This window comes from Procambarus clarkii, chromosome 4 (genome assembly GCF_040958095.1).
Source record: "Procambarus clarkii isolate CNS0578487 chromosome 4, FALCON_Pclarkii_2.0, whole genome shotgun sequence".
In the NCBI taxonomy this organism is placed as follows: Eukaryota; Metazoa; Arthropoda; class Malacostraca; order Decapoda; family Cambaridae; genus Procambarus; species Procambarus clarkii.
Window position 1 is genome coordinate 47,686,095 of NC_091153.1, and position 19,590 is coordinate 47,705,684.

The 19,590-nt window shown below is 47.6% G+C and overlaps 2 protein-coding genes across 2 annotated transcripts in view; both read left to right on the plus strand.

Moving 5' to 3' along the window:
* Nucleotides 1-2,051: 2,051 nt before the first annotated feature.
* On the plus strand, nt 2,052-12,713 carry LOC123748843 (cell surface glycoprotein 1-like). The gene is made up of 4 exons (XM_045730983.2): nt 2,052-2,064; nt 2,862-3,057; nt 9,083-9,708; nt 12,112-12,713. Exons 1-4 carry the CDS (start codon nt 2,052-2,054, stop codon nt 12,711-12,713), a joined length of 1,437 nt encoding a protein of 478 aa, XP_045586939.2.
* Nucleotides 12,714-14,765: 2,052 nt separating this feature from the next.
* Nucleotides 14,766-19,590, plus strand: part of LOC138371567 (micronuclear linker histone polyprotein-like) — a 5,237-nt gene continuing 412 nt past the window's right edge. Inside the window, exons 1-2 of the mRNA XM_069336453.1 lie at nt 14,766-14,859; nt 18,942-19,590. The exon at nt 18,942-19,590 is cut by the window's right edge and continues 412 nt beyond it. Coding sequence (XP_069192554.1) covers nt 14,766-14,859; nt 18,942-19,590 — 743 coding nt within the window. The remainder of the gene's footprint in view (nt 14,860-18,941) is intronic.

The following is a 19,590-nucleotide window of genomic DNA, read 5'->3' on the forward strand; positions in this document are numbered from 1 at the left end:
ACTTAATTGTTTTTGTTTGATGAGCCATGGTTAAGTGTCAAGGGAATTAAGGTAACATTTAAGTTCGTAAAACAATTGGAGAACATAAGTAATTTTGTTCCGTGTGTCCTGAGTACTTTTGTTTAGGAGGCGTTTAACCTGAGTAGGAGTTGGTGTTCTAAAGTCTTTATGTTTAAGCAAATCAAGGGTGTCTTGACGATCTAGTTGGGGTGCCAGTGAGGGATCAATGACTACTCTAACACCATCCCTCACGGGGATTTGACACTCACGTTCCGTAGAGACAGGTGAAGTAGCCTCAGCAGCTGCAACATTACCACTCGCATCACTACTGGTGCTGGGAGAATTTACTTGATCACTATCGCTAGCATGATTCACTTCACTATCACCGGGCAGATTCATCACTAATGTTTGTATTTTAGCTTCCAAATCCATAATTTTATTTTTTAACCAGTTAATTTCTTCTGTATCTTTGCTTGTTTGCCTTAGCCCATCGAGGGTTGGAAACTGCTTACTAGAGGTGACATTAGGAGCTTCCAGCTGGGTGCCTCCTGCAGCTGGACCAGACGCCTCCGGCGTCCTGCTCATGGTAGAGAGGGCGGGGCGTCGAGGGCAGCCAGGATGCCAAACATCTACACCTTGACGCTTACACCTGGGACACTTCCGGACCAGAGGAGAGGCTTCCTCCCCATCCTCAAGGGTAGGGGGGTCCCTGTGAGGACACTCCCTTGTTTGGTGCTGTTCAGCACAGAGCCCACACACAGGGTCATGTTGACAGTACCTAGAGATATGATGAGTACCATGGCACTTATAACAAACAACAGGGGGGGATACCCAAGATTTTATAGGACTTGATGGGATGAAATGTCCAAAAAAGGTGTAATGTTCAGGGGGAGGGTCACCGCCATTCCAAACAATGATGATCCTGTTGAGAGGATGACCATCCTTATATATCCGTCTTGCCTTGTAGACCCCGTCAAGGGTATAAGCTCTATCAAGAGGATACTCTTTGGGAAAACTGGTAACAATATATTCCTTAAATTTTTTAGGTCGATTGATGATGTCTTCTCTGGTGAAAACAATATTAGCAATCTCACCTTTAACCAGTTGAGTGATGATATTTTCCTGCTTACGTGACACAAAGATGTAAGGGGATGTTGGTCTAGGTCGGACTATATCGAGGAGTGTTTTGGAGAACTTAGTAGAAAGTTGTTCGAACCATTTAAGTTTATCGTTGGTGGATGTTCCAGCTGGGAATGCCAGGCGCACATAGTCAGCGCGGGGAGCAATAGGAGGCTTGGGTGGGCGGGCCACTGGCTGGGTGGGCCCACCACCGCCCACCTCCACCGTCTTCACACGGGTTCCGGTGTTTCTGTCATCATTGCCAATGTCCTCATCGCCATCAGCAGAGTCTGCAAGTTTCAACACTAAGCCTGTTTATGCCATCTGTTTACAACTTTCGCCTGCAGGATTGAGCTCTTAGCTCTTGGACCCCGCCTTTCTAACCCATCGGGAATCTTATACCCCGATTCCTAACCTCATTTTCTGTGTCACATCTACTACAATATATATTTTCTGGGTTGGGAAAACAGTTGCCTTTCTTACGGAGTTGCAAGTCAGACTCTTATAATCGTCACATATAAAGTAGTTTAGACTAACCAGGAGCCAGAGTCACGAAGCAGTTACACAAGCACCAACGAACCTGTACATCGTTACTCAATTTTTGGCGGCTTTGTTTACAATTATTAAACAGTTAATGAGCTCCGAAGCACCAGGAGGCTGTTTATAACAATAACAACAGTTGATTGGCAAGTTTTCATGCTTGTAAACTGTTTAATAAATGTAACCAAAGCCGTCAAAGATTGAGGAAAGATGTACACGTTTGTGAGTACTTGCGTAACTGCTTCGTGAATCTGGCCCTGATCCGAATGAATCAAGGCGGATTCAATAGTCCAAGAGACCATCAATACTGAAGTGTTTCAAAGTATACTAAAGCACCGTATTTTAGCCGCTGAGTGAATAGCATTGAAAGTGTGGTGGATTAAGTGCGAATGATGAATGATCACAGTAACTGCTCTACACTGTAATGGGGCCACAAATTACTTTCCCTATTACTTATTACGGCTGGTAATGGGGGAATATTTTGATGACGTCGTGTACCTTTGAAGCGCGCTGCCTGCCTCGATGTGTGTGTGTGTGTGTGTGTGTGTGTGTGTGTGTGTGTGTGTGTGTGTGTGTGTGTGTGTGTGTGTATTCACCTAGTTGTTTTTGCGGGGGTTGAGCTCTGCTCTTTCGGCCGCCTCTCAACTGTCAATCAATCAACTGTTACTAACTACTATTTTTTCACACACACACACACACACACACACACACACACACACACACACACAAACACACACACCAGGAAGCAGCCCGTAGCAGCTGACTAACTCCCAGCTACCTATTTACTGCTAGGTAACAGGGGCATCAGGGTGAAAGAATCACTGCCCCTTTGTTTTTCCGGCTGTGCCAGGGGATCGAATCGGTCCCTAGGTCCACGAGTCTAGAGCGCTGTCCACTCAGCCACCACCCACCCTGTGTGTGTGTGTGTGATGGAGCGTGCTGGAGGATTAATTGAGAGTACTTTTGAGTCCATTACCCACCTGAGTTGGATAAATTTTACTCAGTTGCAGCTCCCCCCCCCCCTCCCCCTCCCCCACTTCTCACAATCTTCCCTCTACCCCCTCCCTCACTTCTCACAATCTTCCCTCTACCCCTCCCTCACTTCTCCTCTACCCCCCCCCTCTCTCCACTTTCCCTCTCTCCCTCTTTCCCTTATTTCTTATTCTCATTTTCTCACATATGAACATAAATTATATGTAAAGCCAGTTCCTCCCTGGTCGTGGAAGACAAAGACTGGTCGTGGAAGACAAAGACTGGTCGTGGAAGACAAAGACTGATCGTGGAAGACAAAAGACTGGTCGTGGAAGACAAAAGACTGGTCGTGGAAGACAAAGACTGGTCGTGGAAGACAAAAGACTGGTCGTGGAAGCCTCACCAGAATGGTCTCATTGATGAATGGTGACTCACTTACTCAAGATCACCAGAGGATGAGTCATGAACCAGTAATAATGATGGGTAGACCCACCAGGACAAAGATGAGGCGAATGAGTCAATTGGAGACCGGGTTGAGTGAGGTCTTCCAATGATGTACTATTTATAAAGACCACTTGACTTGGTCCTCGACGCACCAGACCTGGGCTTCGAGGTCCTAGACCTGGTCCTCGTATCCCTTAACCTGGTTCACGAGACCCCAGACCTGGTACTCGAGACTGCAGACCAGAGGGGAGGGTCACTTGAGTGCGAGAAGGACATAAACAGAAGGAAATGAGGTGTCAGGTGGCCAAGAATTTACGCGAGTAACTGTATTCACGAAACGGATTGGGCAGTCATTCGTGACGGTTCTAGCTGGTTTTGCTACTGTTGTGGCTGGCCCAATTTACATCTTAGAATACATTAGGTATAGAGATTGTTGTCGACTCTCTCACGTCTCTACAGCAGACGTGAGAGAGAGATGTTGTTGATGAGTGTCGTAGGAAACTGTATTGTTATCGTAAGGTAAGACCATGTTGCTCTGGGTTGGCGATTACACTCTGGCTTTATAGGCTTGAAATACCAGTCGAAGTTGATACTGGAAGCTCATGGTTACAGAAGAGAAGTAGATCGTAGCCAACAGAGAAAACCAACGGATGTTTCGCATCCAGTTTAAAGGATCCGTGGACAGGATTCACAACGGGACTCGTAGACCTGTTAACCGTTGCCACCGTTCAAGCCGGCAGTTCCGTCTCTCATATTCGATAGCTCTAATTAGCAGAACGGCTACAGGCTAATTGCAGACTCCAGAACAACAGGATAAAGGTTAATCAGGTCCAGGGAGGAGTCGGGGTGGTGCAGGGAATTAAACGGAGACAAAACATGCGAGCTAGTGTGATGATTTGCGAGTGTGTTTGCGTGTGTGTGTGTGTGTGCACGTGTGAGCCAGTAGACTTACCTATTTGTACTCGTGGGAATTTGGGCTTGTGTGTGTGGAAGCCGAACGTTCTTAGATTAATGCAATGTTGCATTTCTCACGTATTTATCCTATTTACATATAAAACTTGGCATCGAATTAGCTTCAACGACGTCTATATCTGACATGTTGTTTGTTAATTACCGAAGCGTAGTTACAGGATGAGAACTACGCTCGGGGCAGGGTTCAACCACCCTGTAGTTACGGTCAAATGACCCCCCTATGAAAACTGCTGAAAGGATTGACATCCACTCCTTCTCATCCCAGTTATACTCAGAACTGTACTCAACTCTTCCCGAAGTTATACCTTTGGGAAAGTATAACTTTACTATAGTAAAGAAAGTATAAGTTATACTAGAAAGTATAACTCCCAAACCCTTCACACGAGAGATCAGATCTTCACCCATGTTGCCTCAGCTTGTGTATACAATACACAGATATAAACTACGTGTATTTTGTATGACTGAAATAAATACCATTGTATATATAAAGAAATCATGATAAATCTGTATGCCTGAAACACTCAGTGTATTAGTGGCTTATGTAATGTATATTTCTTGCCTACGAATTCTTCTCTGTATCATGTATTATATGCACTTTAAATATTATTATTGTTATCTAAGCTGTATCGTGAATACAGGCAGATGTGGTGCTGTATTTTTTGGATACAGCGCCAATGGGAACTAGGCTATCTGGTTACGATACAATGGGAGCTAGACTAGTTACGATACAATGGGAACTAGGCTATCAGGTTACGATACAATGGAAACTAGACTAGTTACGATACAATGGGAACTAGGCTATCAGGTTACGAAACAATGGAAACTAGACTAGTTACGATACAATGGGAACTAGGCTATCAGGTTACGATACAATGGAAACTAGACTAGTTACGATAGTGGGAACTAGACTAGTTACGATACAATGAGAACTAGACTAGTTACGATACAATGAGAACTAGACTAGTTACGATACAGTGGGAACTAGACTAGTTACGATACAGTGGGAACTAGACTAGTTACGATACAATGGGAACTAGACTAGTTACGATACAATGGGAACTAGGCTGTCAGGTTACGATACAGTGGGAACTAGACTAGTTACGATACAATGAGAACTAGGCTATCTGATTACGATACAATGTAATGGAAATGTAACGTTGAAGAATGTTAGATATGTAGCCACACATTCAGCACAGCGGCTTGCTGGTGTTTACGCCTGGGTGGTTCTCCTGGACCTGTTAGTGTAGTATAGTGTGTTCTGACCTTGTGGTTACCTTGGTGTTTGTCGTGTGTGTGTGTGTGTGTGTGTGTGTGTGTGTGTGTTTGTCGTGTGTGTGTGTGTGTGTGTGTGTGTGTGTGTGTGTGTGTGTGTGTGTGTGTGTGTGTGTGTGTGTGTGTGTGTGTGTGTGTGTGTGTGTGTGTGTGTGTGTGTGTGTGTTTGTCGTGTGTGTGTGTGTGTGTGTGTGTGTGTGTGTGTGTGTGTGTGTGTGTGTGTGTGTGTGTGTGTGTGTGTGTGTGTGTACTCACCTAATTGTGCTTGCGGGGGTTGAGCTCTGGCTCTTTGGTCCCGCCTCTCAACCGTCAATCAACTGGTGTACAGATTCCTGAGCCTATTGGGCTCTATCATATCTACATTTGAAACTGTGAATGGAGTCAGCCTCCACCACATCACTTCCTAATGCATTCCATTTGCTAACTACTCTGACACTGAAAAAGTTCTTTCTAACGTCTCTGTGGCTCATTTGGGTACTCAGCTTCCACCTGTGTCCCCTTGTTCGCGTCCCACCAGTGTTGAAAAGTTCATCCTTGTTTACCCGGTCGATTCCCCTGAGGATTTTGTAGGTTGTGATCATGTCCCCCCTTACTCTTCTGTCTTCCAGTGTCGTGAGGTGCATTTCCCGCAGCCTTTCCTCATAACTCATGCCTCTTAGTTCTGGGACTAGTCTAGTAGCATACCTTTGGACTTTTTCCAGCTTCGTCTTGTGCTTGACAAGGTACGGGCTCCATGCTGGGGCCGCATACTCCAGGATTGGTCTTACATATGTGGTGTACAAGATTCTGAATGATTCCTTACACAGGTTCCTGAACGCCGTTCTGATGTTAGCCAGCCTCGCATATGCCGCAGACGTTATTCTCTTTATGTGGGCTTCAGGAGACAGGTTTGGTGTGATATCAACTCCTAGATCTTTCTCTCTGTCTGTTTCATTAAGTACTTCATCTCCTATTCTGTATCCTGTGCCTGGCCTCCTGTTTCCACTGCCTAGTTTCATTACTTTGCATTTACTCGGGTTGAACTTCAACAGCCATTTGTTGGACCATTCACTCAGTCTATCCAGGTCATCTTGTAGCCTCCTACTATCATCCTCTGTTTCAATCCTTCTCATAATTTTTGCATCGTCGGCAAACATTGAGAGGAACGAATCTATACCCTCTGGGAGATCATTTACATATACCAGAAACAGTATAGGTCCAAGGACTGACCCCTGCGGGACTCCACTTGTGACGTCTCGCCAATCTGAGACCTCACCCCTCACACAGACTCGTTGTCTCCTGTTGCTTAGGTATTCCTCTATCCACCGGAGTACCTTCCCTCTCACTCCAGCCTGCATCTCCAACTTTCGCACTAGCCTCTTGTGTGGCACTGTATCAAAGGCTTTCTGACAATCCAAAAATATGCAGTCTGCCCACCCTTCTCTTTCTTGCCTTATTTTTGTTGCCTGGTCGTAGAATTCAAGTAACCCTGTGAGGCAGGACCTGCCATCCCTGAACCCATGTTGATGCTGTGTTACAAAGTTCCTTCGCTCCAGATGCTCCACTAGTTTTTTTCGTGTGTGTGTGTGTGTGTGTGTGTGTGTGTGTGTGTGTGTGTGTGTGTGTGTGTTTGTCGTGTGTGTGTGTGTGTGTGTGTGTGTGTGTTTGTCGTGTGTGTGTGTGTGTGTGTGTGTGTGTGTGTGTGTGTGTGTGTGTGTGTTTGTCGTGTGTGTGTGTGTGTGTGTGTGTGTGTGTGTGTGTGTGTGTGTGTTTGTCGTGTGTGTGTGTGTGTGTGTGTGTGTGTGTGTGTCCACAACCGCACTTCACCAATATCGCCACCACATCACTCAGAATCCTAACCAAACACCACCACCACTACACTACCAGAACCACAACCACCACCAGACACTGTACCAGCACCACGACCTCCACCGACACACTCCACACCTGTACCACCCGTTCTGAGAAGTGTCAGTTCTCACTACCACCACCACCAACCACAATCACTACCTTGTACCACTAACGTGACCTCCACCAGTACTTTCAACACTTGTCACTCCCATGTTCCGAGAAGACCAGTGGCAACCACAAACACCTTCCCCACCCCTACCAACATCACAACAACCACGACTCCCATCACCCCCCTGGGGGGTCGTATCACCCCCCAGGGGGGTCGTATCACCCCCCAGGGGGGTCGTATCACCCCCCAGGGGGGTCGTATCACCCCCCAGGGGGGTCGTATCACCCCCCAGGGGGGTCGTATCACCCCCCAGGGGGGTCGTATCACCCCCCAGGGGGGTCGTATCACCCCCCAGGGGGGTCGTATCACCCCCCAGGGGGGTCGTATCACCCCCCAGGGGGGTCGTTCACCTGAACTTTTGAACACACTGAAGCAGCATCCGGCACGACTGCTGACGTCAAAGACGAGGGTGAGAGTGCAAGAAGGGCACAGGTAAGAGGGCAGGAGTGTCTCAACTGAACATAACAGGAAACAGAGCCCCGTGACAATAACGTGGTTGACAACAGAGACCACAGCCCACACCAGGAGTGGCTGCAGCAACGACGTTCCGGACCGTCCTTATGTCGCAAATTGAGACAGAAAGATTGATGAAGATTAAGTCACCCAAGAGGTGGCACGGGTATGAATAGCCCGTGATGAGAAAGAAAGATGTTGTTATAGATTCAGCTAAAGGGTCCGTGCTACTTGGAACTAAAAGTTCCAAGTAGCACGGGGTACGGTGAGCCCGTTGTGGACTTACCTGGCACAGGAGCGAGGCTGTAACTTGAAAGATCAGGAAGCCTATATTATATTATATATATATATATATATATATATATATATATATATATATATATATATATATATATATATATATATATATATATATATATATATATATATATATATATATGGTCAGAGAGCAGGTGAGGCAACAGAAGCAGATAGGTGTTAGAAAGAAAAAAATAATGCATGAAAAAACGCAGTTAGAGGCATCTAACCTAACACTAACAAACCTTAACTTGATTTATCTTAGCTAAACCCTTATCAAAGCCTAATGTCTTAGCTAAACCCTTATCAAAGCCTAATGTTTTAGCTAAACCCCTTATCAAAGCTTAATATCTTAGCTAAACCCGTTATCAGAGCCTAATATCTTAGCTAAACCCGTTAGCAAAGCCTAATATCTTAGTTAAACCCGTTATCAAAGCCAAATATCTTAGCTAAACCCTTATCAAAGCCTAATATCTTAGCTAAACCCGTTATCAAAGCATAATATCTTAGATAAACCCCTTATCAAAGCCTAATATCTTAGCTAAACCCGTATCAAAGCCTAATATCTTAGCTAAACCCGTTATCAGAGCCTAATATCTTAGCTAAACCCGTTAGCAAAGCCTAATATCTTAGTTAAACCCGTTATCAAAGCCTAATATCTTAGCTAAACCCGTTATCAAAGCCTAATATCTTAGCTAAACCCGTTATCAAAGCCTAATATCTTAGCTAAACCCGTTATCAAAGCCTAATATCTTAGCTAAACCCTTATCAAAGCCTAATATCTTAGCTAAACCCCTTATCAAAGCCTAATATCTTAGCTAAACCCCTTATCAAAGCCTAATATCTTAGTTAAACCCGTTATCAAAGCCTAATATCTTAGCTAAACCCTTATCAAAGCCTAATCGCGTTCTAGATTCCACCGGTCCTCCCTGACCAATGAACTAGACAAAAACTATTCACCACAGAAGGAAAACTGTCATTGACTGCCAGATGGAGGCCCGTTGACCCTTCTAGTGACCCTTCAAGTGACCCTTCTAGTGACCCTTCAAGTGACCCTTCAAGTGACCCTTCTAGTGACCCTTCAAGTGACCCTTCTAGTGACCCTTCAAGTGACCCTTCTAGTGACCCTTCTAGTGACCCTTCAAGTGACCCTTCTAGTGACCCTTCAAGTGACCCTTCTAGTGACCCTTCTAGTGACCCTTCAAGTTACCCTTCAAGTGACCCTTCAAGTGACCCTTCTAGTGACCCTTCAAGTGACCCTTCAAGTGACCCTTCAAGTGACCCTTCAAGTGACCCTTCTAGTGACCCTTCTAGTGACCCTTCTAGTGACCCTTCTAGTGACCCTTCAAGTGACCCTTCAAGTGACCCTTCTAGTGACCCTTCTAGTGACCCTTCTAGTGACCCTTCAAGTGACCCTTCTAGTGACCCTTCTAGTGACCCTTCTAGTGACCCTTCAAGTGACCCTTCTAGTGACCCTTCTAGTGACCCTTCTAGTGACCCTTCTAGTGACCCTTCAAGTGACCCTTCAAATGACCCTTCAAGTGACCCTTCTAGTGACCCTTCAAGTGACCCTTCAAGTGACCCTTCAAGTGACCCTTCAAGTGACCCTTCAAGTGACCCTTCAAGTGACACTGGCATTGGTGTGACTCACGTGCCACTGGAAGTGACGAGCAGGAGAATTAGATCAATTGAGACACGCTTTTGTTGATTGGGTCAGGCAGGTATAGGTCTTGCTGGCCGCCAGTGTGTCACTCTGAGTGTGTCCTCAGGTTGTTTACCTTTGTATTTGGCTGAGAAAAGGAGAGAATGTGTGTGGGGGTGGGGGGGAGAGGGGTTCAGGGAGAGTGTGTTGGGAGGGAGAGGGGTGTAGGGAGAGAGTGTGTGGGGAGGGAGAGGGGTGTAGGGAGAGTGTGTTGGGAGGGAGAGGGGGTGTAGGGAGAGAGTGTGTGGGGAGGGTGAGGGAAGCAGGGAGAGGGGTGTAGGGAGAGAGTGTGTTGGGGAAGAGAGAGGGGTGCAGGGAGAGAGTGTGTGGGGGAGGGAGAGGGGTGTAGGGAGAGAGTGTGTGGGGAGAGAGGGGTGCAGGGAGAGAGTGTGTGGGGAGAGAGAGAGAGTGGTGCAGGGAGAGAGTGTGTGGGGAGAGAGAGAGAGGGGTGCAGGGAGAGAGTGTGTGGGGGAGGGAGAGGGGTGCAGGGAGAGAGTGTGTGGGGAGAGAGAGAGAGGGGTGCAGGGAGAGAGTGTGTGGGGAGAGAGAGGGGGGTGCAGGGAGAGAGTGTGTGGGGGAGGGAGAGGGGTGCAGGGAGTGAGAGAGAGAGAGCCATGGGAGGGACACACCTGTGAGTAACGATACAGGTATTCCAGGGAACAGCATGAATCATCAGCCTTGTGATGAACAGAGAACGGAACCGCTACGATTGCCACGTTCCTCTCCCCCCCCCCCACACGTGCCTAACCCATCCCTTACTCACCTCATACTCTCCTCATCTCTTACACATACTCACCACCACCCTCACTCGCCGTAATACCAACACTACACTATACTGCCGTAAACTCAACACCGTACGCAAGACAATCAAATGATTGGGGCAGCCTCCGGGCTCACGATTCATCAAGCATATACCCAACCACTTTTACGAAACCTGTACATCTTTCCTTAATCATAACAGCTTTGTTTATTAAGCAGTTTATGAGCTCTGATTAGCCCACGAGGGTTTCTATAGCAATATTGTAGTATCAACGCATTGCTATGTTTCCAAACTCGCAATAAACTGATAAATACCAATTAAGGCGCCATGAACAGATAAACATGTAATTGTTGACCAGACCACACACTAGAAAGTGAAGGGACGACAACGTTTCGGTCCGTCCTGGACCATTTATCAAGTCGTGTAGTCCAGGACGGACCGAAACGTCGTCGTCCCTTCAGTTTCTAGTATGTGGTCTGGTCAACATTTTTCAGTCACGTTATTGTGACTCCTCGTCTGAGTGTATAGGTTCCTTAAGTGATCACGTTAATGCTTTGATGAATCCTGGATAAAGTGATCTTAAGACTAACCCTCGTATAATGCAACTCCTACAAAAATAACAACAACAGAACTAGGAAAAAGTCTATTGATATACTAGATGTCTTGATCTAGAATATCATCAACAGTGAACAGCTAAGGCTACTCAGCCTTACCGCGCCGCAGGAAACAGGATATTAAGGACTAACATATTTTTGGAACTGCCAAAGAAGGCGAAGAGTACACACACATGAGTATAAGTGGAACTCATGGATGGGGAACAGAAACAGATGAACCACTGCCACAGGAGGTAATTTTCAAGTATAGACTGTCAGGATGGTCGGTTGTGACAGGAGTCAATGCAGGTGAATACCCTGCCTCTAGTTACTAGGAAGGCGGGGCTTACAAGCTAGCCATTGACTGTGCAAGCGTGTCTAGGTGAGTACACAACCCCCCTTACAGTTTCATACTTCGTTTACCTCACTCAGCATACCATTACACCCTCACCTTACTCACCTGTACACCCACACACCCTCACCTTACTCACCTGTACGCCCACACACCCTCACCTGTACTCCCACACACCCTCACCTTACTCACCTGTACGCCCACACACCCTCACCTTACTCACCTGTACGCCCACACACCCTCACCTTACTCACCTGTACTCCCACACACCCTCACCTTACTCACCTGTACGCCCACACACCCTCACCTTACTCACCTGTACACCCACACACCCTCACCTTACTCACCTGTACGCCCACACACCCTCACCTTACTCACCTGTACGCCCACACACCCTCACCTTACTCACCTGTACGCCCACACACCCTCACCTTACTCACCTGTACGCCCACACACCCTCACCTTACTCACCTGTACGCCCACACACCCTCACCTTACTCACCTGTACGCCCACACACCCTCACCTTGCTCACCTGTACTCCCACACACACCCTCACCTCTACCCCAACACCCACAGCCTACTAACACGAACCTTAGATAATTGTTGAGTACTTTATGAATGATCTATTTTGCAAGTTCCACCACCGCAGCAGACATGCCACCACCGCAGCAGACATGCCACCACCGCAGCAGACATGCCACCACCGCAGCAGACATGCCACCACCGCAGCAGACATGCCACCACCGCAGCAGACATGCCACCATCGCAGCAGACATGCCACCACCGCAGCAGACATGCCACCACCGCAGCAGACATGCCACCGTCGCAGCAGACATGCCACCGTCGCAGCAGACATGCCACCACCGCAGCAGACATGCCACCACCGCAGCAGACATGCCACCGTCGCAGCAGACATGCCACCACCGCAGCAGACATGCCACCACCGCAGCAGACATGCCACCACCGCAGCAGACATGCCACCACCGCAGCAGACATGCCACCACCGCAGCAGACATGCACCCACCGCAGCAGACATGCCACCACCGCAGCAGACATGCCACCGTCGCAGCAGACATGCCACCGTCGCAGCAGACATGCCACCACCGCAGCAGACATGCCACCACCGCAGCAGACATGCAATACACGTGCAGGGAGCTACAACATCTTGCCCATGCAGACACACTCCGCCAGTTTATCTAACGACGAATCGACGTTAAACTTTCAGACAGTGCCATGAGGACATTTGAACCACGAGGTCCACATAAACCCAAGTTTCCAGGCCACGGGGTTCGATTCCCCCGTTCTGCTTTTGAAGATTTCCTCGTGAATACATCAAACTAATGTGACTGATTCGTGTCAACCAACACTGATCCACCTGGCGAAAGAGAAACTTGTCAACATGGCCTAAAAGTTAACTCAAAGTCTCAATTTCTGTTTAACCTTCAGTTTCCTACAGTTCCCGTTAAGCTCAGTGAGCAAGAGTCACGCCTATGGGATAAAAGATGTCGATATGATCGATAAGAACATAAGAACAAAGGCAACTGCGGAAGGCCTATTGGCCCATACGAGGCAGCCCCTATTTATAGCCACCCAATCCCACTCATATACATGTCCAACCCACGCTTGAAACAATCGAGGGACATGCCTCGAATTAAAATAATCATATTACTAAGAATAATTATATTAATTAATAAAAGCAATAATAATAATAATAATAAAATTCATTTGGGCTACATAGGTGAGCGCGGACCTACGCCCTGGGGCCAGATTCACGAAAGTACTTACGCAAGCACTTACGAACCTGGGGCCAGATTCACGAAGCAGTTACGCAATCACTTACGAACCTGGGGCCAGATTCACGAAGCAGTTACGCAAGCACTTACGAACCTGTTCATCTGTTCTCAATCTTAGGCGGCTTTGTTTACAATTATTAAACAGTTAATGAGCTCCGAAGCACCAGGAGGCTGTTTATAACAATAACAACAGTTGATTGGCAAGTTTTCATGCTTGTAAACTGTTTAATAAATGTAACCAAAGCCGTCAAAGATTGAGGAAAGATGTACATGTTCGTAAGTGCTTGCGTAACTGCTTCGTGAATCTGGCCATCAGGTACTCCTCAAGCCCCCGCCAGCCCTCTCACCACGAGGTCCAACCACTTGGGCTGGACGGTAGAGCGACGGTCTCGCTTCATGCAGGTCGGCGTTCAATTCCCGACCGTCCACCAAATAGTTGGGCACCATTCCTTCCCCCCGTCCCATCCCAAATCCTTACCCTGACCCCTTCCAAGTGCTATATAGTCGCAATGGCTTGGCACTTTCCCCCCCTGATAGTTCCCCTTCCCTTCCCTCACACCACAGGAGACACTCGTCTCGTTAACGTCTCGTTGGCTCGTGTCCTGAACCCGTGACTCAGCCTTCAACACCTACTATCTTCAATTAGTATTATTACTAAGGTCCTTATTGACAAATTTATTGACGATTTTGCCTAATCGGTGTAATTCAGTTAGGTCTTATTACTGTGTGATGGTGACTGTTCATCTGACACTGTCAGATGGGATAGTGAAGACGTTGCTCATATTCACTGCAACAGAGGACAGAGCCCCATTCATCACGCAACAGAACCAAATTGCAGACACACACACACACACACACACACACACACACACACACACACACACACACACACACACACACACACACGTCATAAGGTTACTGCTACATCAGATAATAAACACATTTTGTTTACAAACATGTAGATCCATCACCCTATTAGTCCATGACTGTCCCCCAGCTCTTAACAACGGGACCAGTAGGGTCCACAAACCTGAATCAGTTTGCATAGTCTGACGCCATACTGACGTCACACATCTCCTGCACACTAGAGAGAGGCTGATTGCTAGAGCGACAGTGACGTCACACCTCGCGCATACAAGGGAGAGGCTGATTGGCAGAGCGAGTGACGTCACACCTCGTGCATACAAGGAAGGCTGATTGGCAGAGCGACAGTGACGTCACACCTCGTGCATACAAGGGAGGCTGATTGGCAGAGCGAGTGACGTCACACCTCGCGCATACAAGGGAGAGGCTGATTGGCACAGCGACAGTGACGTCACACCTCGCGCATACAAGGGAGAGGCTGATTGGCAGAGCGACAGTGACGTCACACCTCGTACATACAAGGGAGAGGCTGATTGGCAGAGCGGCGATGACGTAGTAGGGTACACATTTCCTTCAGGTCTTAGACCATTCTCTAAGGCGCGAGGTGTGCCGAACCTGTTTGGGTCGTGATCATGGGGAATAAATTGGTGACGCTGGCCGGAAGCGCTATCAGTGGGCATAATAGGGAGCGTATATGCCGAGAGGAGATAATTGTAGAGGCGTATGGTGCGTAGTTTGGTGTATTACGTAATGGAATGGTGGACTTTGGTGGTGGTGTAGTGGAGTGTTTGTGGCACTTACCTAACAATACTGACCTATCAGTGACTGTGGGTGGCTGAGCGGACAGAACACTGGATGCGTGATCCTGTGGTCTAGGGTCCGATCCCGGGTGCCGGAGAGAAACAATGAGCAGAGTTTCTTTCACCCTAATGTCCCCTGTTACCTAGCAGTAAATAGGTACCTGGGAGTTAGTCAGCTGTCACGGGCTGCTTCCTGGTGTGTGTGTGTGTGGTGTGGGGGAAAAAAAGTAGTTAGTAACAGTTGTTTGACAGTTGAGAGGCGGGCCGAAAGAGCAGAGCTCAACACCCACAAACACAACTAGGTGAGTACACACACACAATATATCTCAGTTTTTCTGTTTAACAAATGAATGGAAAGTTTCAGGAGGAGATCAGAAGCACACGACTCCTGTTAACAGGACCACCCGACTCCTGTTAACAGGACATCTTCCCATTGTTCATGACAAGTCTTAACCACTAGATATCCCTGGAACTCAACCCGCCAATCGCCTTACAACCAGGTACCTAATTTCTGCTAGTTAAACAGCGGCGACCAGTTATAAGGACTGTCTCCCAGTCAATCCTCCTTGGCCAGGACTCGAACCCTGACCAAATGGCTGGCGAGTGTGACCGCCGCACCGTGGCTCCCACTCACCGCTGAATTAAAAAAAGAATAACTAACAATTATCACTACACCGCGTCGGGTAATTGTAACTCACAAAACACCTTAACTGCCTCGTTTAATTAAGGAGTCGTTAAGTACCAGCGTCGCTTCTCCCGGTAATGGCGCGGACCGCCGTTCGCGGTAGTTATAAAGTCGGAACCTGCAACCGGAATGCGATAAACAGGTTTCGCGCTACGAAGGCGGCTTCGATAATATCCTGTGTCCCATGTTAACGATGCCTTGTTAATTTATGTCAGGAACTTAACAAATCACCCTCTCTCCTCCTCTCTCTCACTCTCTCACCCTCTCTCTATCACACACTCTCTCTCTCTCTCACCATCTCTCTATCACACACTCTCTCTCTCTCTCCGACAACTTGGACTGGACGACGGTCTCGCTTCATGCAGGTCGGCGTTCAATCCCTGACCGTCCACAAGTGGTTGGGCACCATTCCTTCCCTCCCGTCCCATCTTAAATCCTTATCCTGACCCCTTCCCAGTGCTATATAGTCGTAATGGCTTGCTGCTTTCCCCTAATACTTCCCCTCTCTCTCTCACTCACTCTCTCTCTCTCATCATATACCTGCTAATGATGACTGAAGCAGGTGAATCCAGGAGACACAGCTGCTCATAACTCACAAACTCATTGCTCTCTACGACTCATAAAGTCTAGCAAATACTAATGGGTGGCGGTGGGAGGGGTAGATGGGAGGAGAGGATGGAAGGGGTAGATGGGGGAGGTGAATTAATTCCCTCCACAAGGTCTCATCTACACTCAGCACACTAATTACACTCACCTTGGGCTCTGGGACTCACCTACTCACTGGTCTGTGGTGCTGATGCAGAGAGGGAAAGATGCCGTCAGTGGTGAGGTATTGGTGAGGGGGCTGACCTCACTAAGGAGGAGGTGGAACAGCAGGTGTAGCAGGAGGAAGAGCAACAGCAGGAGGGAGAGCAACAGCAGGAGGGAGAGTAACAGCAGGAGTAAGAACAGCAGGAGTAGGAACAGCAGGAGTAGGAAGAGGAAGAGTAACAGCAGGAGGAAGAGCAACAGCAGGAGTAGGAACAGCAGGAGTAGGGAGAGAAACATCAGGAAGAACAACAGCAGCAGGGAGAGCAACAACAGCAGCAGGAAGAGTAACAGCAGCAGGAAGATCAACAGCAGGAGGGGGAACAGCAGGAGTAGGGAGAGAAACAGCAGGAAGAACAACAGCAGCAGGGAGAGCAACAACAGCAGCAGGAAGCGTAACAGCAGCAGGAAGATCAACAGCAGGAGGGGGAACAAGCAGCAGGAGCAGCCCCCCAGGCTCCCACTACACAACAGGTGTCCTCAGGGAGCTGTCTTAACATCAACACATTACAAGCCACGTCGACAGGATCGTTAAGGCCAACACGAGCCATGTTTCTACGCATTGTTTGGACTTGAAGACTTGACCTTCTCTCGTCAAAATTACCGAGGCGTTATAACTAGGCGTCCGGCTAACCCAGGTATCTTTCACGTCCTGAACAGAACCCATCACACAATTCCTCATCTCTTACCACCATTATCACATCATTCAGTCGTTAAACGCTGTTAAAACAGCGTCAGCAGACGTCCAGCGTCAGCAAATGCCTGCTGAGTGGCGCCTGCGTCAGCAGAAGTCTGCTGTCTGCTCCTTGTATTCACAAGGAGGCGTCAGCAGCCATCTGGGTAAACCAGAACTCTTGCATCAGCAGGTAAGTCAGCCGTAGCGTAAACAGTAGCCCGCAACGCCAAGCTCCCCGTTGGTCAACAACAGTTCTGTTGGGAGGCAACTGTTGGGCAGTAATAAAACAGAACGAGCAACGGTAGTTGATAATTTGAGTTACACACACACACACACATGCACCTTACGACACTGGAAGACAGAAGAGTAAGGAGAGACATGATCACAACCTACAAAATCCTCAGGGTAATCGACCGGATAAACAAGGATAAACTATTCAACACTGGTGGGACGCGAACAAGGGGACACAGGTGGAAACTGAGTACCCACATGAGCCACAGGGACGTTAGAAAGAACTTTTTCAGTGTGAGAGTAGTTAATAAATGGAATGCACTAGGAAGTGATGTGGTGGAGGCTGACTCCATACACAGTTTCAAATGTAGGTATGATAGAGCCCAATAGGCTCAGGAACTTGTACACCAGTGGATTGACGGTTGAGACGCGGGACCAAAGAGCCAGAGCTCAACCCCCGCAAGCACAAATAGGCGAGTATAGGTGAGTACACACACACACACACACACACACACACACACACACATACACACACACACACACACACACACACACACACACACACACACACACACACATTCAGCACATTCAGAAGATTCAGCGGTATGCCACCAGGCTCGTCCCGGAACTGAGAGGATTGAGCTACGAGGAAAGGCTAAAGGAGCTGAACCTCACATCCCTGGAAAACAGAAGAGTAAGGGGAGACATGATAACCACCTGCAAAATTCTCAGGGGAATTGACAGGGTGGACAAAGACAAACTCTTCAGCACGGGTGGGACACGAACAAGGGGACACAGGTGGAAACTTAGTACCCAGATGAGCCACAGAGACGTTAGAAAGAATTTTTTCAGTGTCAGAGTAGTTAATAAATGGAATGCACTAGGAAGTGATGTGGTGGAGGCTGACTCCATACACAGTTTCAAATGTAGGTATGATAGAGCCCAGTAGGCTCAGGAATCTGTACACCAGTTGATTGACAGTTGAGAGGCGGGACCAAAGAGCCAAAGCTCAACCCCCGCAAGCACAATTAGGTGAGTACAATTAGGTGAGTACACACTCGCACACACACACACACACACACACACACACACACACACACACACACACACACACACACACACACACACACACTCGCGCACACACACACACACACACACACACACACACACACACACACACACACACACACACACACACACACACACACACACACACACTCGCACACACACACACACACACACACACACACACACACACACACACACACACACACACACACACACACACACTCGCACACACACACACACACGCACACGCAGTTCCAAGGTCCACAAGCACAAACAATCGCCCAGAGAACCGTCAACAATGCTTGCAGTTGCCTCGATAACAACCCAACCACTTCACAACGTCACCAAAACGATGTACCAAATCGCCCGAACCTAACCGAGTACCCCGCTAACAGAAAACGGGATAGCCCGTCAATATTTTCCCATTCGCTGTGATTCATAGTACGTCATATGTTGGCCGTTGTGGATTTATAAGTAAAAAGTGTGATATACTGAGGAAAAGTGTGAGCCACTTATGGTCTTAACACTTTGTTCTTAGCAGATCTTAAGGAGCAGAACTTCAGCTATGAAAGAAGTACTGATACCAGCCGCTATGAAAGAAGTTATAATACCAGCAGCTATGAAAGAAGTACTGATACCAGCAGCTATGAAAGAAGTTATAATACCAGCAGCTATGAAAGAAGTACTGATACCAGCAGCTATGAAAGAAGTACTGATACCAGCAGCTATGAAAGAAGTACTGATACCAGCAGCTATGAAAGAAGTACTGATACCAGCAGCTATGAAAGAAGTACTGATACCAGCAGCTATGAAAGAAGTACTGATACCAGCAGCTATGAAAGAAGTACTGATACCAGCCGCTATGAAAGAAGTACTGATACCAGCAGCTATGAAAGAAGTACTAATTCCAGCAGCTATGAAAGAAGTACTGATACCAGCAGCTATGAAAGAAGTACTGATACCAGCAGCTATGAAAGAAGTACTGATACCAGCAGCTATGAAAGAAGTACTGATACCAGCAGCTATGAAAGAAGTACTGATACCAGCCGCTATGAAAGAAGTACTGATACCAGCAGCTATGAAAGAAGTACTAATTCCAGCAGCTATGAAAGAAGTACTAATTCCAGCAGCTATGAAAGAAGTTCTAATACTAGCAGCTATGAAAGAAGTTATAATACTAGCAGCTATGA